Source organism: Oryctolagus cuniculus, chromosome 10, assembly GCF_964237555.1.
Source record: "Oryctolagus cuniculus chromosome 10, mOryCun1.1, whole genome shotgun sequence".
In the NCBI taxonomy this organism is placed as follows: domain Eukaryota; kingdom Metazoa; phylum Chordata; class Mammalia; order Lagomorpha; family Leporidae; genus Oryctolagus; species Oryctolagus cuniculus.
This window is the reverse complement of record NC_091441.1, coordinates 91,709,735-91,725,554: the sequence shown is the minus strand read 5'-3', so window position 1 is coordinate 91,725,554 and position 15,820 is coordinate 91,709,735. Positions and strand designations below refer to the sequence as shown.

Below are 15,820 nucleotides of genomic sequence, written 5' to 3'. Positions count from 1 at the left end.
AGTGCAGTGGAGGATGGCCCAGGTGATTGGGCCCTGCACCCCATGGGAGACCAGGATAAGTACCTGGCTCCTGCCATCGGATCGGCGCACTGGCCGCGGCGGCCATTGGAGGGTGAACCAACGGCAAAGGAAGACCTTTCTCTCTGTCTCTTTCTCACTGTCAACTCTGCCTGTCAAAAAATAAAAAAAAATAAAAAATAAAAAAAAAGAAGAAAGAAAGTCAGAGTTACAGAGAGAGAGGAGAGGCAGAGAGAGAGAGAGAGAGAGATCTGCCGTCCAATGATGGTTCACTCCCCAGATGGCCGAAGTGGCCATCCAAAGCCAGGAGCCAGGAGCTTCTTCCGGGTCTCCCACATGGGTGCAGGGACCCAAGAACTTGGGCCATCTTTTACTGCTTTCCTAGGCCATAGCAGAGAGCTGGATTGGAAGAGCAGCAGCCGGGACTAGAACTGGCACCCATATGCATGCTGGTGCTTCAGGCCAGAGCGTTAGCCTGCTGCGCCACAGTGCCGGCCCCTAAATTTATTTATTTTTTTATTTTATTTTATTTTATTTTTTTGACAGGCAGAGTGGACAGTGAGAGAGAGAGAGAGAAAAAGGTCTTCCTTTTCTGTTGGTTCACTCCCCAATGACCGCTGCGGCCGGCATGCTGCAGCCAGCGCACCGCGCTGATCTGAAGCCAGGAGCCAGGTGCTTATCCTGGTCTCCCATGCAGGTGCAGGGCCCAAAGACTTGGGCCATCCTCCACTGCACTCCCAGGCCACAGCAGAGAGCTGGACAGGAAGAAGAGCAACCGGGACAGAATCCAGTGCCCCGACAAGGACTAGAACCCGGTGTGCCGGTGCCACAGGCAGAGGATTAGCCTAGTGAGCCGCAGCACTGGCCCCCTAAATTTATTTTTAAAACTAATTTACATCTCTACTATACGTTGAAAGTAATCCATAATAAAAAGAAGTGATGTTAACTAGCTGGGTAACTGCAGGGAGCACAGTTATTAGAGAGCTGGTTAACAGCACCGTACGGAGAGTTTCTTTGACCTATACAGGACTGTAAAAGAACCAGAAAGAGATGATTTTTCTGAGGGTCTTGTGTCAATGCCACCTAATGCTGTGTCCTCCCAGAAGCATTGTGTAGTGTTCTCCTACTTGCTAAAGTCATCCTACAAACTGTCAATTGCAGGAGCCACATAGTTCATGAAACTCCACGTCATATCCTGTAGTGGATTGTCTGATTTTCAGTCCCTGGTGGTTCCTGGTTCTTAAGCATCAGTTATTTTGTCCTCAGATTCCCCCTGGGTGTGTGGAGTATTCTATAAATAAATACCAGCAGGGCAGGGGAGCTGCCTGTTTAAAGCAAAGCTGGGTCAAATCCTTTGTCACGTGAAGGATGCTGCAGAGGTAGAAGTAATTGCCCGCTCTTTATTGGTGGAGAAAGCCCTGCAGTCCTACAGCTCCATCTGACCTTGTGAGAGGAAGTGTGCAGAGTTCCCTCTGGTAAGAAGCCCAAGCCTTGCTAGATGGATCGTGCTCTACAAACGCTCCTCAGTGAAGAATGTACCCTGAGAGGAAGACAGGGCCGGAAGAGAGCTTCCTCGATGCTGCTTGTGACACCCGCGGCAAGCTCTGAACGTGATGGTCACCTTCAGTTCAGGGCTCCCTTCCCCGGTGTCAGCGTCTATGATTTATTTAGCTCTGGGCATAACATGATCTGATTCCTCAGCCAAAGGAGCACTGTGCCATTAACTCCCTGCAGTTCAGGGATCAGAGCTCACGGTGGCCCTCAGCAGTTTCGAAGGACTTTGTGTAATACAGAGAAGTCTTCTAGAAAATGACAGGTCTCGTGTTCATCAACTCATTTGCAATCCACTGTGTTCAGATTTGTGCACAGATTCCCTTCACCCTGATGAATTCGCTTTCTCCTTGATGGTGAGGCCCTTTAACAGGGTATTTTTTTTTTTTTAAGGTTTACTTATGTATTTGAAAGATAGAGTTACAGAGAAGGGGGAAGAGGCAGAGAGAGAGAGAGAGAGAGAGAGAGACTGCGCTTCCATCTGCTGGTTCACTCTCCAGATGGCCACATTGGCCAGGACTTGGCCATGCACAAGCCAGGAGCCAAGAGCCAGGAGCTTCTTCTTCTGGGTCTCCCACATGGGTGTAGAGGCCCAAGCACTTGGGCCATCTTCTGCTGCTTTTCTAGGCACGTTAGCAGAGAGCTGGATTGGAAGTGGAGCAGCTGGGACTAGAACCAGGAACTATATGGGATGCCAGTGTTGTAGGCAGTGACTTAACCCACTTTGTCACAACGTCAGCCCCAGTATGGTATTTTCATATGTGACTTCTCCGGGGAATTTTGTAATTACTGAAAGAGGAAAAAGGTCAGTTCTCTTAGAGCCCCTAAGACAAACAAAACAGGACTGAGCCCATTTTGTAACTTTGCTTTCCATTAATCCATTATCCCTTATTTGCATGCTGTGCTGTACTGGGCACTGAGAAAGAAAGCCAATGAATGTGCCTGCCCTCAAAGGCCTCTGGTTCTAAAAGGAGAAACAAGCCAGTGATGTAAGTAGGCTGGGAGAAGGGCCTGCAGTGACTAAGAAGCTAAGTGGGACATTGAGTTGGGAACAGAGTATGGGCTATGCCCCTTGGACGGAGGTGGCTTTCATCACTGTAGACTCTGGACCCACCCAGTTGCACGTGTGTAACTGCAAAGAAGCCTGTAACACACCTGTGTATGTGTCTGGCTGCCCCTCTAGACTGTGAGGGCCTTGCTTAGCCAAATCTCTGGGAGAAATGGAGAGCTGCCATCTTCATGGAGAAATTAGGAATCTGATAGCAAAGACTGCAGAACACCTCTGGAAGCAAGATTAGATGAAGCAGAGCTCGATGCAAAGGGAGTGTTTTGTAATCACGACTCTACAGCTCCGTGACCTTGGTCAAGTTCCTTAACCTCTCTCAGCCTCAGTTTCTTAAAGCTATAAAATGCGATAAAGCACCCACCTCACCTGTTTGACAGGGCTGATGTGCTAGATCAAGTACAGGCAAATCACAGCCTCCAGGCCACATTCAGTACAGCCTGTTTTTATAGCACAGTGTTATGGGGAACACAGTGATGCCCATTCATTACGTGTCCTCTGTGGCTGCTTTCTCACTGTAGGGCCAGCCAGACTAGCTGTGACGTTGACTTATGGCCCTCGTGCTGACATACCTGTCTACTGCCCTTACAGAAAATGCTTGCCAGCGCTTGTGCTCTGTGATTGTGAGGTCTTGCTGTGCCCTTATTATATAACATTGAAATACAGACCCGCTGTGGTGTAGCGGGCTAAGCTCCTCCATGTCTGATCTGGCTCCCTGCTAATACTCCTGAGGAGGCCCTAGTATTTGGGTCCCTGCCACCCACATGGGAGACCCAGATGGAGGTTTCGGCTCCTGGCTTCAGCCTGGCCCAGCCACACCTGTTGTAGGCATTTGAGGAATGAACTGGCAATTGGGAGATACCTTTCTTTCTCTCTTTTTCCCTTTGCCTCTGTGACTGCTTTTCAAATAAATCTATAAATTCACAGGATTGCATCACTGAAACAATGTTACCCAAAACACAGTCCTTAATTAGATTACTTCTATTGTCCCAACAGTGTTTCTTATAGTTTTGGTTGTTGCTGTTCTAAGATTTTATTTTATTTATCTGAAAGGCAGTTACAGAGAGGCAGAGAGAGAGAGCGAGCAAGCAAGAGAGAGAGATTCCATCCACTAGTTCACTCCCCAAATGGTTGCAATGACCAGAGCTGTGCCGATCCAAAGACAGGAGCCAAGAGCTTTTTCCAGGTCTCCCGTGTGGGTGCAAGGGCCCAAGGACTCGGGCCATCCTCCACTGCTTTCCCAGGCACATTAGCAGGGAGCTGGATCGGAAGTGAAGCAGGCGGGAGATACCAGCGTTGCAGGCCATGGCTTTAACCCAACTTGCCACAGTGCTGGCCCCTGTTGTTTTTGATCTAGGACTCGCTCAAGGATTCCTTGTGACATTTAGTTGTCCTGTCTACCTTTTCTTTTCTTTTTTCTTTTTTTTTTAAATTTATTTATTTATTTATTTGAAAGGCAGAGAGGGAGAAAGAGAGATCTTCTCTCTGCCATTTCACTCCCCAAATGACTGCAACAGTCAGGGCTGGGCTGGGCCAGGCCAAAGCCAGGAACTCTATTGCGGTCTCCCACATGGTTCACAGGGGCCTAAGTACAATGGGCCATCATCTATTGCCTTCCCAGGGACATTAGCAGGAAGTTGAATCAGAAGCAGAGAATCCGGGTGCTAGCACTATGGTGTAGTATGTAAGAGCCACCACCTGCAGGGCCAGCATCCCATATGAGCGCCAGTTCGAGTCTTGATTGCTCCCCTTCTGAACCAGCTCTCTGCGATGGCCTGGGAAAGCCAAGAAGATGGCCCAAGTCTTTGGGCCCCTGCACCTGCATGGGAGACCTGGAAGAGGTTCAAGGCTCCTGGCTCCTGGCTTTGGAGCCAGGAAGAGGCTCAAAACTCCATTTTGGGGATTGAACCAGCAGATGGAAGACTTCCCTCTCTCTCTCTCTCTCTCTACCTCTGCCTCTTTGTAGCTCTGCCTTTCAAATAAATAAATAAATCTTAAAAAAAAAAAAAAAAAAGCAGAGAATCTGAGACTCAGATCAGCACTCTAGTATATAATAATGGCATCACAAGCAGCAGCTTAATCCACTATGCCTCAACCCTGACCCTTACTAGTTTTTTTTGTTTGTTTTTAAGTACATGCCTGCCTTTGTCTCCTCCTGGTCTTTTTCTTTCTGGGTTCTTCACTTTTCTTCTGATCTTTGTTTCCTCACTGTGTCTCCTGAGACAGGGTTTCAGTGACATGCCTGTCTATGCCCCTGCAGGTATCAGCCCACCTTAAAGAGCATGATGGATCTGGACGTGGTTAACATGTTTGTGATCGCGGGGGGAACTCTGGCCATCCCAATCCTGGCATTTGTAGCCTCATTCCTCCTGTGGCCCTCGGCTCTGATCAGAATCTACTATTGGTGAGTTCATTTTACTGCTGACATTTTGAAGAGTATCATGATATTGTCATATTCTCTGCTTGTCCTTTTCCTTGTTGTTATCTGTATGATTTCAGACATGCAGCAAAGTGGATTTTGAGGAATGTTCTCGAAGTATGGATGGTGGCTTTTCAAGGGCAGGCTCTTTCTGGTTCCTGATAGCACCTTTGCCCTTTAGGCCACCTACGTTCCTAAGGTCCCCTTCTGTCCTCGGGCAGCTCTTTTGGCATTTTCTTAGTCACTGGATTCTGACCCAGTGACGTTATGAAGGGTGTGGTCATGCAAAGGGAATTACAAAGACCAGGACCAAGCTTTCAGAGTTGTTCTAGAATTACCGCCTTACAGTTAGTAAAGTGACAGCAAAGTTCCAAAACATCTGTCATTCTTGTACCATCTCTGGTTCTTTCCCTATCTGCACACTATCTATACTTTCATGTTTTCTTTGGAGTGAGTCTCTTAAAAAAAAAAAAAAACAATTTATTTTAAAAGTGATACAAAGGGGCACTTTTAGCCTGGTGATTAAGATGCTGGTAGGACACCCGTGTCCCACATCACAGAATCTGGGTTCGACTTCTGACTCCTCCCTCTGGCTTCCTACTTATGCACACACCTGGGAGGCAGCAGTGATGACTCAAGTAGCTGGAAGCCTGCCACCCATGAGGGAGTCTTGAATTGTGTTCCTGGCTCCTGGGTTTGGCCTGGCCCAGTCCCAGCCATTGCAGGTATTTGGGGAGTGACTCCTGAGCTAAGAGTTCTGTCTGTGTCTCTCTGTTTTTTTGTCTTCCTCTTAAATAAATACATGTTAAGCAGTTGCTTTTAAATGTTACAACTTTAAGCAGAAAGCCTGCCACACTTGCCTTAAGTAGTAAATATAAAGAAGCAAAAATAAACACAATGGCATTAAACAATCTTATTTGATTCTAGCCCAGATACTGTTGCCTACTAAGAGCTCAGTGTCTCCTTTCTCTTTGTTACAAAGCATAAGCCTGCGGTGAAAGTTGGGACATCCCTGAACACAACCCTTTCTCCTTGATGGGGTTTGAAGGGTAACAGCTGAACAGAAAGCAACTTCCTCATGAAGCTCCTCGTTGCCTCTTGATGATGCTGTCCCTTCACCAAATACGGTCACCCAGGCGGCCCACGCCAGGCCCCCGTGGTGAGGGGGCTGCTGATGCAGACCCTGGGCCTCTCTGCCATGGGCCAGCCCTCCGAGACTCCACTGGGATTTTGGGAAGTCAGAACTAACTCCTGATCACAGAGAAGGAGCAGGGAGGTTGTGGGGCCCTTTCTGTGCCCTCTTTTCTGGCTCCCTTTTGTTTCACTGGATTGTGGAATTTTCCGTCTGCCAGCCACGTTCTGAGCCTTGAACAGAAGCTAATTGAACAGAAGGGAGTTTGTCACCTTTTTTCATCTTTTTGCTCTTTTGCTCCCTGGGCTGTGAGTTGCCCAGGACCCACCTCTGCACCGCTAAAGCCAGGACGCTGGCTGTTTCAATCCATTGCCCTAGCAGTGCCGGTAGCTGGAGTGCTGTGCCCTGCTGGCCCCTGACACGGAGAAGCCAGACTTATCTGTCCCTAAGCCGTGGCTGTGCCGAGGCATTGCGGAGCTCTACATCCAAACCTGATTTTTATAAAACAGGTGAAAGTCAAGCAGAGAATGCAGTTCACCGTAACCATGGCTATGGCTGCCTGCAGAGGTGCGATTATCAGCCACATTCGTTGGGCCGTCCAGAACACTCTCAGTCAGGATGTGAGAATAATTTTGATATTTGATTTCTAAAGAGAAAAATAACCTTGTAGCAAATAGTTCACTTTTTATTTAAAAAAAAAATAGAGTTTAGATTACATAACAAAATTCACCATGTAAAGGTGTATATATGGTTTAGTGATTTTTTAAACCTATTCATTGTTGTGCAACCACTACTATTATAGAAATCCGGAACTTTCTGTTTCTTCAAAGGAACCCCCACACCTTATAGAAGTCACTCTTAGGGGCCGGTGTTGTGGAATAGTGGGTAAAGCCACCCCTTGCAGTGCCGGCAACCCATGTGGGCACCAGTTCAAGTCCTGGTTGTTCCACTTCCATTCCAGCTCTCTGCTATGGCCTTGGAGGGCAGTGGAGGTGGGCCCCTGCACCCACGTAGGAGACCTAGGGGAGGCTCCTGGCTCCTGGCTTCGGGTCTGCTCAGCTATGGCCATTGTGGCCATCTGGGGAGCAGACCAACGAATGGAAGACCTCTCCCTCTCTCTCTCTCTCTCTCTCTGCTTCTGCCTCTCTGTAACTCTGCCTGTCAAATAAATAAATAAATCTTTTTTTTAAAAAAAAGTCACTCCTAGTCCCCTCTGCCCCATGCTCTGGCATCCTTGGGTTTACTTTTGGTCTCTTTGGATTTGCCTGTTATGAACATTTCATAGGATGGAGATCAGATCCTCCATGACCTTTGTGTCCAGCTTCTTTCCCTTGGGTTTCTCTGTATTGTAGCAGGTGTCGGCCCCTCACTGTTTGTGGAGGGCTGAATAATATTCCACTGTTGGTACTGCGGCTTAAGTACGGGGTTTTTCCCCTCCAAAATGCATGTTTAGATTTGAGTCCCAGTGTGACGGTGTTTGGGGGACCTTTAGGCTGTGATTCGGTCACTGAGAGGGATTAATGCAGTTTGGCGCCAAGGGAGGCAGCCCCTTGTGTTCTTTTTTTCTGCTCTGCCCACCTGTCCTGCTGCTTTCCACCACGAGTTGAAGCAGCACAAGGCTCTTGCCAGAGGCCGAGCGGATGCTAGTGCCACGCTGCTGGACCTCCCAGCTCCAGAACCATGAGCCAAGGTAAACTCGGCTCTCTACAAATGACCCAGTCTCAGATATTCTGTTACAGCAACAGAAAACCAACTGAGGCCGTATAGTCACCCTGCATTCGTCTTCCCATTCCTTGGTTGACTGGATACTTGGATCGTTTCCTCCCTTTGACTGATGTGAATAATGCTGCATAGCAGTCATTCACTTGCATCAACAAGCAATGCCAATAGGAACAATAGAGTCCCCCAGAGCGTAGTGTTCTGTTCCTTATAATTGACAGTACAGAGGCATATGATCTTAAAGTCTGCCCTTGCCTGCTGCCCTGCTCAGAGCTGTGGCTGGAAGACAAAAATGCTCTTTATCTTGTGAACTCAAGCACACAGGCCAGGGAGAAAACCCAGCTGGTACGGAGGATGAAAATCCTAGAAAACCTTTTAGATCATGCCAGGTGGCTTTGTGACATGACGGGAGGGGGGATGTGAGTCTAGTCCTAGAACCTGTGACGCCATGGCTGGGAGCTGTCAAAAGTCCTGTGGTGGCTCCCCCCCCAACCCCACAGAAAAGCACAGCCTGTTTTCCTTCATCCTGCAGGCAACACGGTGACATTTATACAGTGATTGTCATACGATGAGCAGCTTTCCCGTGAGTCACTGACAGCCCGTAACTGTTGCTACTCCTCCAGAGGCCTACATTTGGCAGACGGGGAGGCGAAGGGAGTCAGGTTGATTTTCAGGATGGCTACACAAACAGAAATAGCAGGCAGTAGGGGCAGCTTTGTGCCCAAACCCCTCCAGCCCCCACCCCCAATGCCCAGCCCTATGAACAAAAGGGTTTGGTGAAGTCATCCCACTGTGTGTTCCCCAGAGAACAGGAACAGGTGTTCCCAGCAGGTCACAGCCAGCATTCAGAGCAGTTCTCTCAGTCTAAATGTCCCTGGAGCATGGCCAGCTCATTGCCACAGTGAGGTGGGCTGTGGTTGCTGCCACAGGAGGTTCCAACCACTTCCCTTTGAGTCAAGAGGGAGCCGCTGCTGAGGGTGCTGTGGCCACTGTGGATGATGTCGGGGCCTCCCCGATTTTCATTGTGTAATGAAAGCATTGAGGGTGTTTATAGGATGAAAAAGATTTTCCAAAGTTTCCGTTTTCCCAAAGAAATTCAGTCCTGAAATCAAGATAATAAATCATAGCCAATAATTCACTTATAGAATTATAAGGGAAAAGAAGGGGATAATAACTGGAAGGGAAGAAATAAAACATGTCATTGTTTGCAGATGACATGATGTGTGTACATAGAATGTCCCAAAGACCCTCCATGATTCTTTTTTTAAAAAAAAGATTTATTTATTGGGCTGGCGCTGTGGCGTAGCAGGTAGAGCCACTGCCTGCAGTGCCGGCATCCCTTTATGGGTGCCGATTCAAGACACGGCTGCTCTACTTCCAATCCAGCTCTCTACTATGGCCTGGGAAAGCAGTAGAAGATGGTCCAATTCCTTGGGTCCCTGTACCCGCAACTCCGGCCGTTGTAGCCAGTTGGGGAGTGAACTGGGAGATGAAAGACCTCTCTTTCTCTCTGCCTCTCCTTCTCTCGGTATAACTCACACTTTCAAATAAATAAATCTTAAAAAGAGAGATTTAGGGCCGGCGCCGCGGCTCACTAGGCTAATCCTCCACCTAGCGGCGCCGGCACACCGGGTTCTAGTCCTGGTCAGGGCGCCGGATTCTGTCCCGGTTGCCCCTCTTCCAGGCCAGCTCTCTGCTGTGGCCCAGGAGTGCAGTGGAGGATGGCCCAAGAGCTTGGGCCCTGCACCCCATGGGAGACCAGGATAAGTACCTGGCTCCTGCCTTCGGATCAGCGCGGTACGCCGGCCGCAGCGCACTGGCCGCGATGGCCATTGGAAGGTGAACCAATGGCAAAGGAAGACCTTTCTCTGTCTCTCTCACTGTCCACTCTGCCTGTCGAGAGAGAGAGAGAGAGAGAGAGAGAGAGATTTATTTGAAAGGCAGAGTTGCAGAGAGGCAGAGGCAGAGAGAGGGGCAGAGAGAGAGAGAGAGAGTCAGTCTTCCATCTGCTGGTTCACTCTCCACATGGCCACAACAGTTAGAGCTATGCCAATCCAAAGCCAGGAACCAGGAGCTTCTTCTGGTCGCCCATGTGGGTGCAGGGGCCCAAGGACTTGGGCCATCTTCCACTGCTTTCCCAGGCCATAGCAGAGAGCTGAATTGGAAGTGGAGTGGCTGGGTATTGAACCCGCACCCATATGGGATGCTGGCACTGTAGGCAGCAGCTTTACCCGCTATACCACAGCGCTGGCCCCCCTCCATGAATCTTTATTTGTTAGAATTAGTAAGTAGATTTGACAGATTGCTGAATACAAGATCAATAAAGAATAGTCAGTTATATTACTTTATACCAACAAGTCAAAAATGAAAAAATTCTAACAATACCATTTACTATGATGTCAACAAAGATGAAATATCTAAATATAAATCTAAAAAACAGTGTGGAAGATCTCTACATAGAAAGCTACAAAGGATTTGTGATAGAAATTTTAAAAGACCCACATTGATGGAGAGACAGACTGTGTTTGTGAGTTGGAACATTTATTATCATGGAGATGTCAGATTTCCCTACAATGATGTGTATGTTCAGTGTGTGCCCATTTGAAATCTCAGCAAGGTTTTTTTTTATATGGAATTTAATAACTGCATTCTTTTGAAGATGTATTTATTTATTTCAGAGTTACAGAGAGAGGTAGAGCCAGAAAGGTCTTCCATCTGCTGGTCCACTCCCCAAATGACTGCATGGCCAGAGCTTAGCTGATCGGAAGCCAGAAGCCAGGAGCTTATCCTTGGTCTCCCATGCAGGTGCAGGGGCCCAAGGACTTGAGCCATCTTCCACTGCTTTCCCAGGCTATAGCAGAGAACTGGATCAGAAGTGGAGCAGCTGGGTCATGAACCAGCGCCCATATGGAATGCTGGTGCTGTGGGCTGGTGCTTTAACCCACAACGCCGGCCCCTATCTGCATTCTTAAATCTGTAAGGCAAAAGCAAAGGGCCAATTAACTGATAAAATCTTTGTTTAATTTCTTTTAAAATTTATTTTTTTAATTTTTTTTAAATTTTTTGACAGGCAGAGTGGACAGTGAGAGAGAGAGACAGAGAGAAAGGTCTTCCTTTGCCGTTGGTTCACCCTCCAATGGCCGCTGCGGCCGGTGTGCTGCGGCCGACGCACCGTGCTGATCTGATGGCAGGAGCCAGGTACTAATCCTGGTCTCCCATGCAGGTGCAGGGCCCAAGGACTTGGGCCATCCTCCACTGCACTCCTGGGCCACAGCAGAGAGCTGGCCTGGAAGAGGGGCAACGGGACAGAATCCGGCGCCCCGACCGGGACTAGAACCCGGTGTGCCGGCGCCGCTAGGTGGAGGATTAGCCTAGTGAGCCACGGCGCTGGCTTTAAAATTTATTTGAGAGGCAGAGACAAAGAAAGAGATAGAAGCACGCATAGAAGAGCTCTCATCTGTGGTCCATTTCCTAGATGAGGGAGACAAAGAGAAAGATCTCATCTGCTAGTGAATTTTCCGAAAGCCCATACTGGGAGCTGGGAACCCAACAGTCTGTCAGGGCTTCAGAAGGTCAGACATGGAATTACCATGTGACCAAGGAATTCCACACTAGCAAGTTATCCATAAGAGCCAGAAGTGGGCCAGCGCTGTGGCGTAGTGGGTAAACTGCCGCCTGCAGTGCTGGCATCCCATATGGGTGCTGTTTGAGACTTGGCCATTTCACTTCCAGTCCAACTCTCTGCTATGGCCTGGGAAAGCAGTGGAAGATGGCCCAAATTCTTGGGTCTCTGCACCCACGTGGGAGGTCCAGATGAAGCTTCTGGCTCTTGGCTTCAGCCTGGCCCAGCCCCAGCCATTGTGGCCATTTGGGGAGTGAACCAACAAATAAAAGATCTCTCTGTCTTTCTCCTCCCCCAGTCTCTGTAACTCTGCCTTTCAAATAAATACTAAAATAAATTAAAAAAAAAAAAAAAGAATTAGAATCAGTAGTATAAAAAGAATTGAGTACTATTTTTTCACTTGACATCATGTCATATTTTCCCATGTTATTGAATATCTATGAAACCTCATTTTTAATAATAGCAAAATACTACATTGTCTAGATATATTATTTATGTAATATATTTTCTATTGATGAATACTAAGGTTATCAATGATATTTTTGTAATTAGCACTGTTTTGAACATCTTTAAAACAGTTTTTTCAAGATTTTTGCTTATTTCCTTGGGTTGATTAATCAGGGAAGCATGATTACTGGATCAAAGGACATGAGTTATTCAATTTTTAAGAAAATTTATTTGCAAGGCAGAGACAGAGATAAAGAGAGACAGAGAGGGTAGACAAAGGGAGAGCTTCTTCCATCTACTGGTTCACTACCCAAATGCCTGGAATGGTTGAGATAGAGCTGGGCTGAAGCTGGGAAATGGGAATTCAACTAAGTTTCACATGAGATGGCAGGGACCTAATTATTTGAGCCATTACCACTGCTTCCTAGAATCTGCATTGGCAGGAAGCTGGAGTCAGGAGCCAGAGCTGAGAATTGAACTCAGGTTCTCTGATGTCAGACGTGGGCATCTTAACCACTAGGTTAAATACCCACCCTGTCACCTCAACTTTTTTTTTTTTTTTTTTTTTGACAGGCAGAGTGGACAGTGAGAGAGAGAGAGACAGAGAGAAAGGTCTTCCTTTGCCGTTGCTTCACCCTCCAATGGCCGCCGTGGCCGGCGCGCTGCGGCCAGCGCACCGCACTGATCCGATGGCAGGAGCCAGGAGCCAGGTGCTTTTCCTGGTCTCCCATGGAGTGCAGGGCCCAAGCACCTGGGCCATCCTCCACTGCACTCCCTGGCCACAGCAGAGAGCTGGCCTGGAAGAGGGGCAACCGGGACAGAATCCGGCGCCCTGACCAGGACTAGAACCCGGTGTGCCGGCGCTGCTAGGTGGAGGATTAGCCTAGTGAGCCGCGGCGCCGGCCAACTCAATTTAAAGTAAAATTAGAGAATCCCTTACCCATCTTCACCTGAGGAGTGAGCAGTCACTAGCAGCATTTGCACAACTACTCTCCTTCCACACGCATTTTGTATTTTCTATTCAACAAAGTATCTTGTAACATTCATTTCTTTCTTTCTTTTTTTTTTTTTTTTTTTTTTTTTTTTTTTTTGACAGGCAGAGTGGACAGTGAGAGAGAGAGACAGAGAAAAAGGTCTTCCTTTGCCATTGGTTCACCCTCCAGTGGCCACCATGGCCGGCGTGCTGCAGCCGACGCACTGTACTGATCCAAAGCCGGGAGCCAGGTGCTTCTCCTGGTCTCCCATGGGGTGCAGAGCCCAAGCCATCCTCCACTGCACTCCTGGGCCACAGCAGAGAGCTGGCCTGGAAGAGGGGCAACCGGGACAGAATCCGGCGCCCTGACCGGGACTAGAACCTGGTGTGCCAGCACCACAAGGCGGAGGATTAGCCTATTGAGCCACGGCACAGACTTATTTCTTTTTCTTTTTCTTTTTTTTTTTAAGATTAATTTATTGAAAGGCAGAGGTACAGAGAGGCAGAGGCAGAGAGAGAGAAACAGAGAGAGACAAGTCATCCATCTGCTGGGTCATTCCCTAGATGGCCACAATGGCTGGAGCTGCGCTGATCCGAGCCAGGAGCCAGGAGCTTCTTCCGGGTCTTTCACATGGATGCAGGGGCCCAAGGACTTGGACCATCTACTGCTTTCCCAGGCCATAGCAGAGAGCTGGATTAGAAGTGAAGCAGCTGGGACTGGAACCGGTGCCCATATAGGGGCTGGCACTGCTGGTGGCAGCTTTACTCACCATGCCACAGTGCTGGCCCCACATTCATTTCTTTATCAGTGAACTTGAACAAGGTTCCTATGTTTGTTAGTCATTCATCTCTCTTCTGTAGGGTGGTGTTTGACCCAGAGATTAAGACACTGTATCTCATATTTCTGTGTCTGGGTTCAATATCCACCTGCATCTCCCGATTCCAGCTTCCTGCTAATGCAGATCCTGGGAGGCAGCAGGTGTTGGATCCAGCAGTTGAGTCCCTATCCACCTGAATTCCATGCCCAGCTCCCAGGTTCAGCCTGGCCCAGCCCTAGACGTTTGGGAGTGAACCAGTGGCTGTGAGCTTTGTGTCTTTTTCTGCCCCTCGAATGAATGAATGAATGAAGAAATAAATAAATAAAACCTTCTGAAAATTGTCATCTACACTGAGTTATCCCTTCATTTGTTTTTCATAGTATTGAATTGGGATTTTTAGCATGGTTCATATCAATTTGTAAGCGTTTTATATGTCAAGGATAATAATCTGTGGCTATCATATTTGTTGCAGATATTCCCCTCACATACTTTTTCCCTTGGATTTTATCATATGATTTTTTGGAAGGGCAGAATTATTTTTGTATAGTACAGATACCTACCATTTCCTTAATACTTACTGTATGTTGAGCATTGAGCAAGACTTTATGTGTGAGTTGTCTCATTTAATCTTTGCCATATCCTCAGTAGAATGCAACATTTCCCCATGGTACAGATGAGGAAATTGAGATTCAAGATCATAGAATCAGTGAATGAGTGAGCTGGCATGTGAGTGAACAAGCTCATATTTTGGTGCCATGATTTAGAATTTTGAAATATGCTTGCTTTGTCAGAGAAGAGCTTTCCAGCTCTTAGTATTTTGAATTGGCCATGCAATCATTGAGAAGGCACTAGAAGCAACACAATGAACACTCCTTCCTGCCTCTATTCCCTACCCCCCTGCCTCTTACCTCGTTCCACCTCCACTCCCGAGCCCCATCTTGGGCATGTGTATGATTCAAGTAAACATGAATGAATAGCCTTCTCCCCTTGTTTTACACAAAGGGAGAGGACTGGTCAGTTTAGATTATTTGTTTTTGCAAGACTTGGCTGCCGCTTTAGTGTAAACTATATCACAAAGTGAGCCTCTGAATTAATTTCATTAATTTCATCAGGGAGAGATTCTTCATGCAGAGAGTTCAGTTTGTTTAGATGGTAATTTCATATTGAAATCCATTTGGAGCCAAACGCCACCACTGCCAAGTCTTATGTAAGCAGCAGAAGCTGAGCTGTCAACCAGCTGCCATATGTTGCGCGGGCTCAAGGCAGAGGACTGGGACAGATGGTTCTCAGGAATGAGTTAGCACTCTCAGATTCTCCAGAAATGCATGTTAACAAGAGGTTATTGCGTGGGACATACTTCTTAGAAAACATGGCCTTTCCCTTCCTCATTAGGGTAGTTAATGAAATGCATCACGGTAGAACTTTCCAGAATGGTTTGGCTTGGTGCTCTTTGTGTGGCTTGTCCTAGAGGTCAAGAATGGGGAGTAGTGTTACAGAGAGGACCTGTGCCCCTGTGGAAACCACTGACCAAGGTGTGCTTCTGCCGTTCTGCCTGTGTTTCCCCTCAGGTACTGGCGGAGGACGCTGGGCATGCAGGTGCGCTACGTTCACCACGAAGGCTATCAGTTCTGCTATTCCTTCCGGGGCAGGCCGGGGTCCAAGCCCTCCATCCTCATGCTCCATGGATTCTCCGCACACAAGGATATGTGGCTCAGCGTGGTCAAGGTGCAGTGCTAGCCTCTTGCCCCTTAGAGGAAAAGGATGTGATGTGGCCAGCCCTGGCCAAGGGCATGGGGAACCTGGAACCACACAGTTCAAGTGGTCTGAAAATGAATGCAGTGTTTTATTCAGTTCTTTCATCAGATGGAATTGATTGAGTTGAACACTGTGTGTGAAACCTGTGCTTAGAACTCCACCTCATGGAGATTTCTGTGGGGAGGTTTCTGATAGCTTTGTCTGAGAACGGTCATGATGACCAAGATTGGGCTTTTGAAAATCATTGTTGTTTTGTTCTCCATGTTTCTTCCTTCTCTTTCCCTTTTCCCCCTCCACTTCTTC

The 15,820-nt window shown here is 47.8% G+C and overlaps 1 protein-coding gene across 4 annotated transcripts in view; it reads left to right on the top strand.

The window, feature by feature from the left end:
- ABHD6 (abhydrolase domain containing 6, acylglycerol lipase) overlaps positions 1-15,820 on the top strand; it is a 76,677-nt gene that overhangs the window by 38,501 nt on the left and 22,356 nt on the right. For all 4 annotated transcript variants that reach the window (XM_051851522.2, XM_008260839.4, XM_008260838.4 and 1 more), the window contains 2 exons: positions 4,893-5,036; positions 15,331-15,487. In XM_051851522.2, coding sequence (XP_051707482.1) covers positions 4,915-5,036; positions 15,331-15,487 — 279 coding nt within the window. In that variant the 5' untranslated portion in view covers positions 4,893-4,914. The remainder of the gene's footprint in view (positions 1-4,892; positions 5,037-15,330; positions 15,488-15,820) is intronic.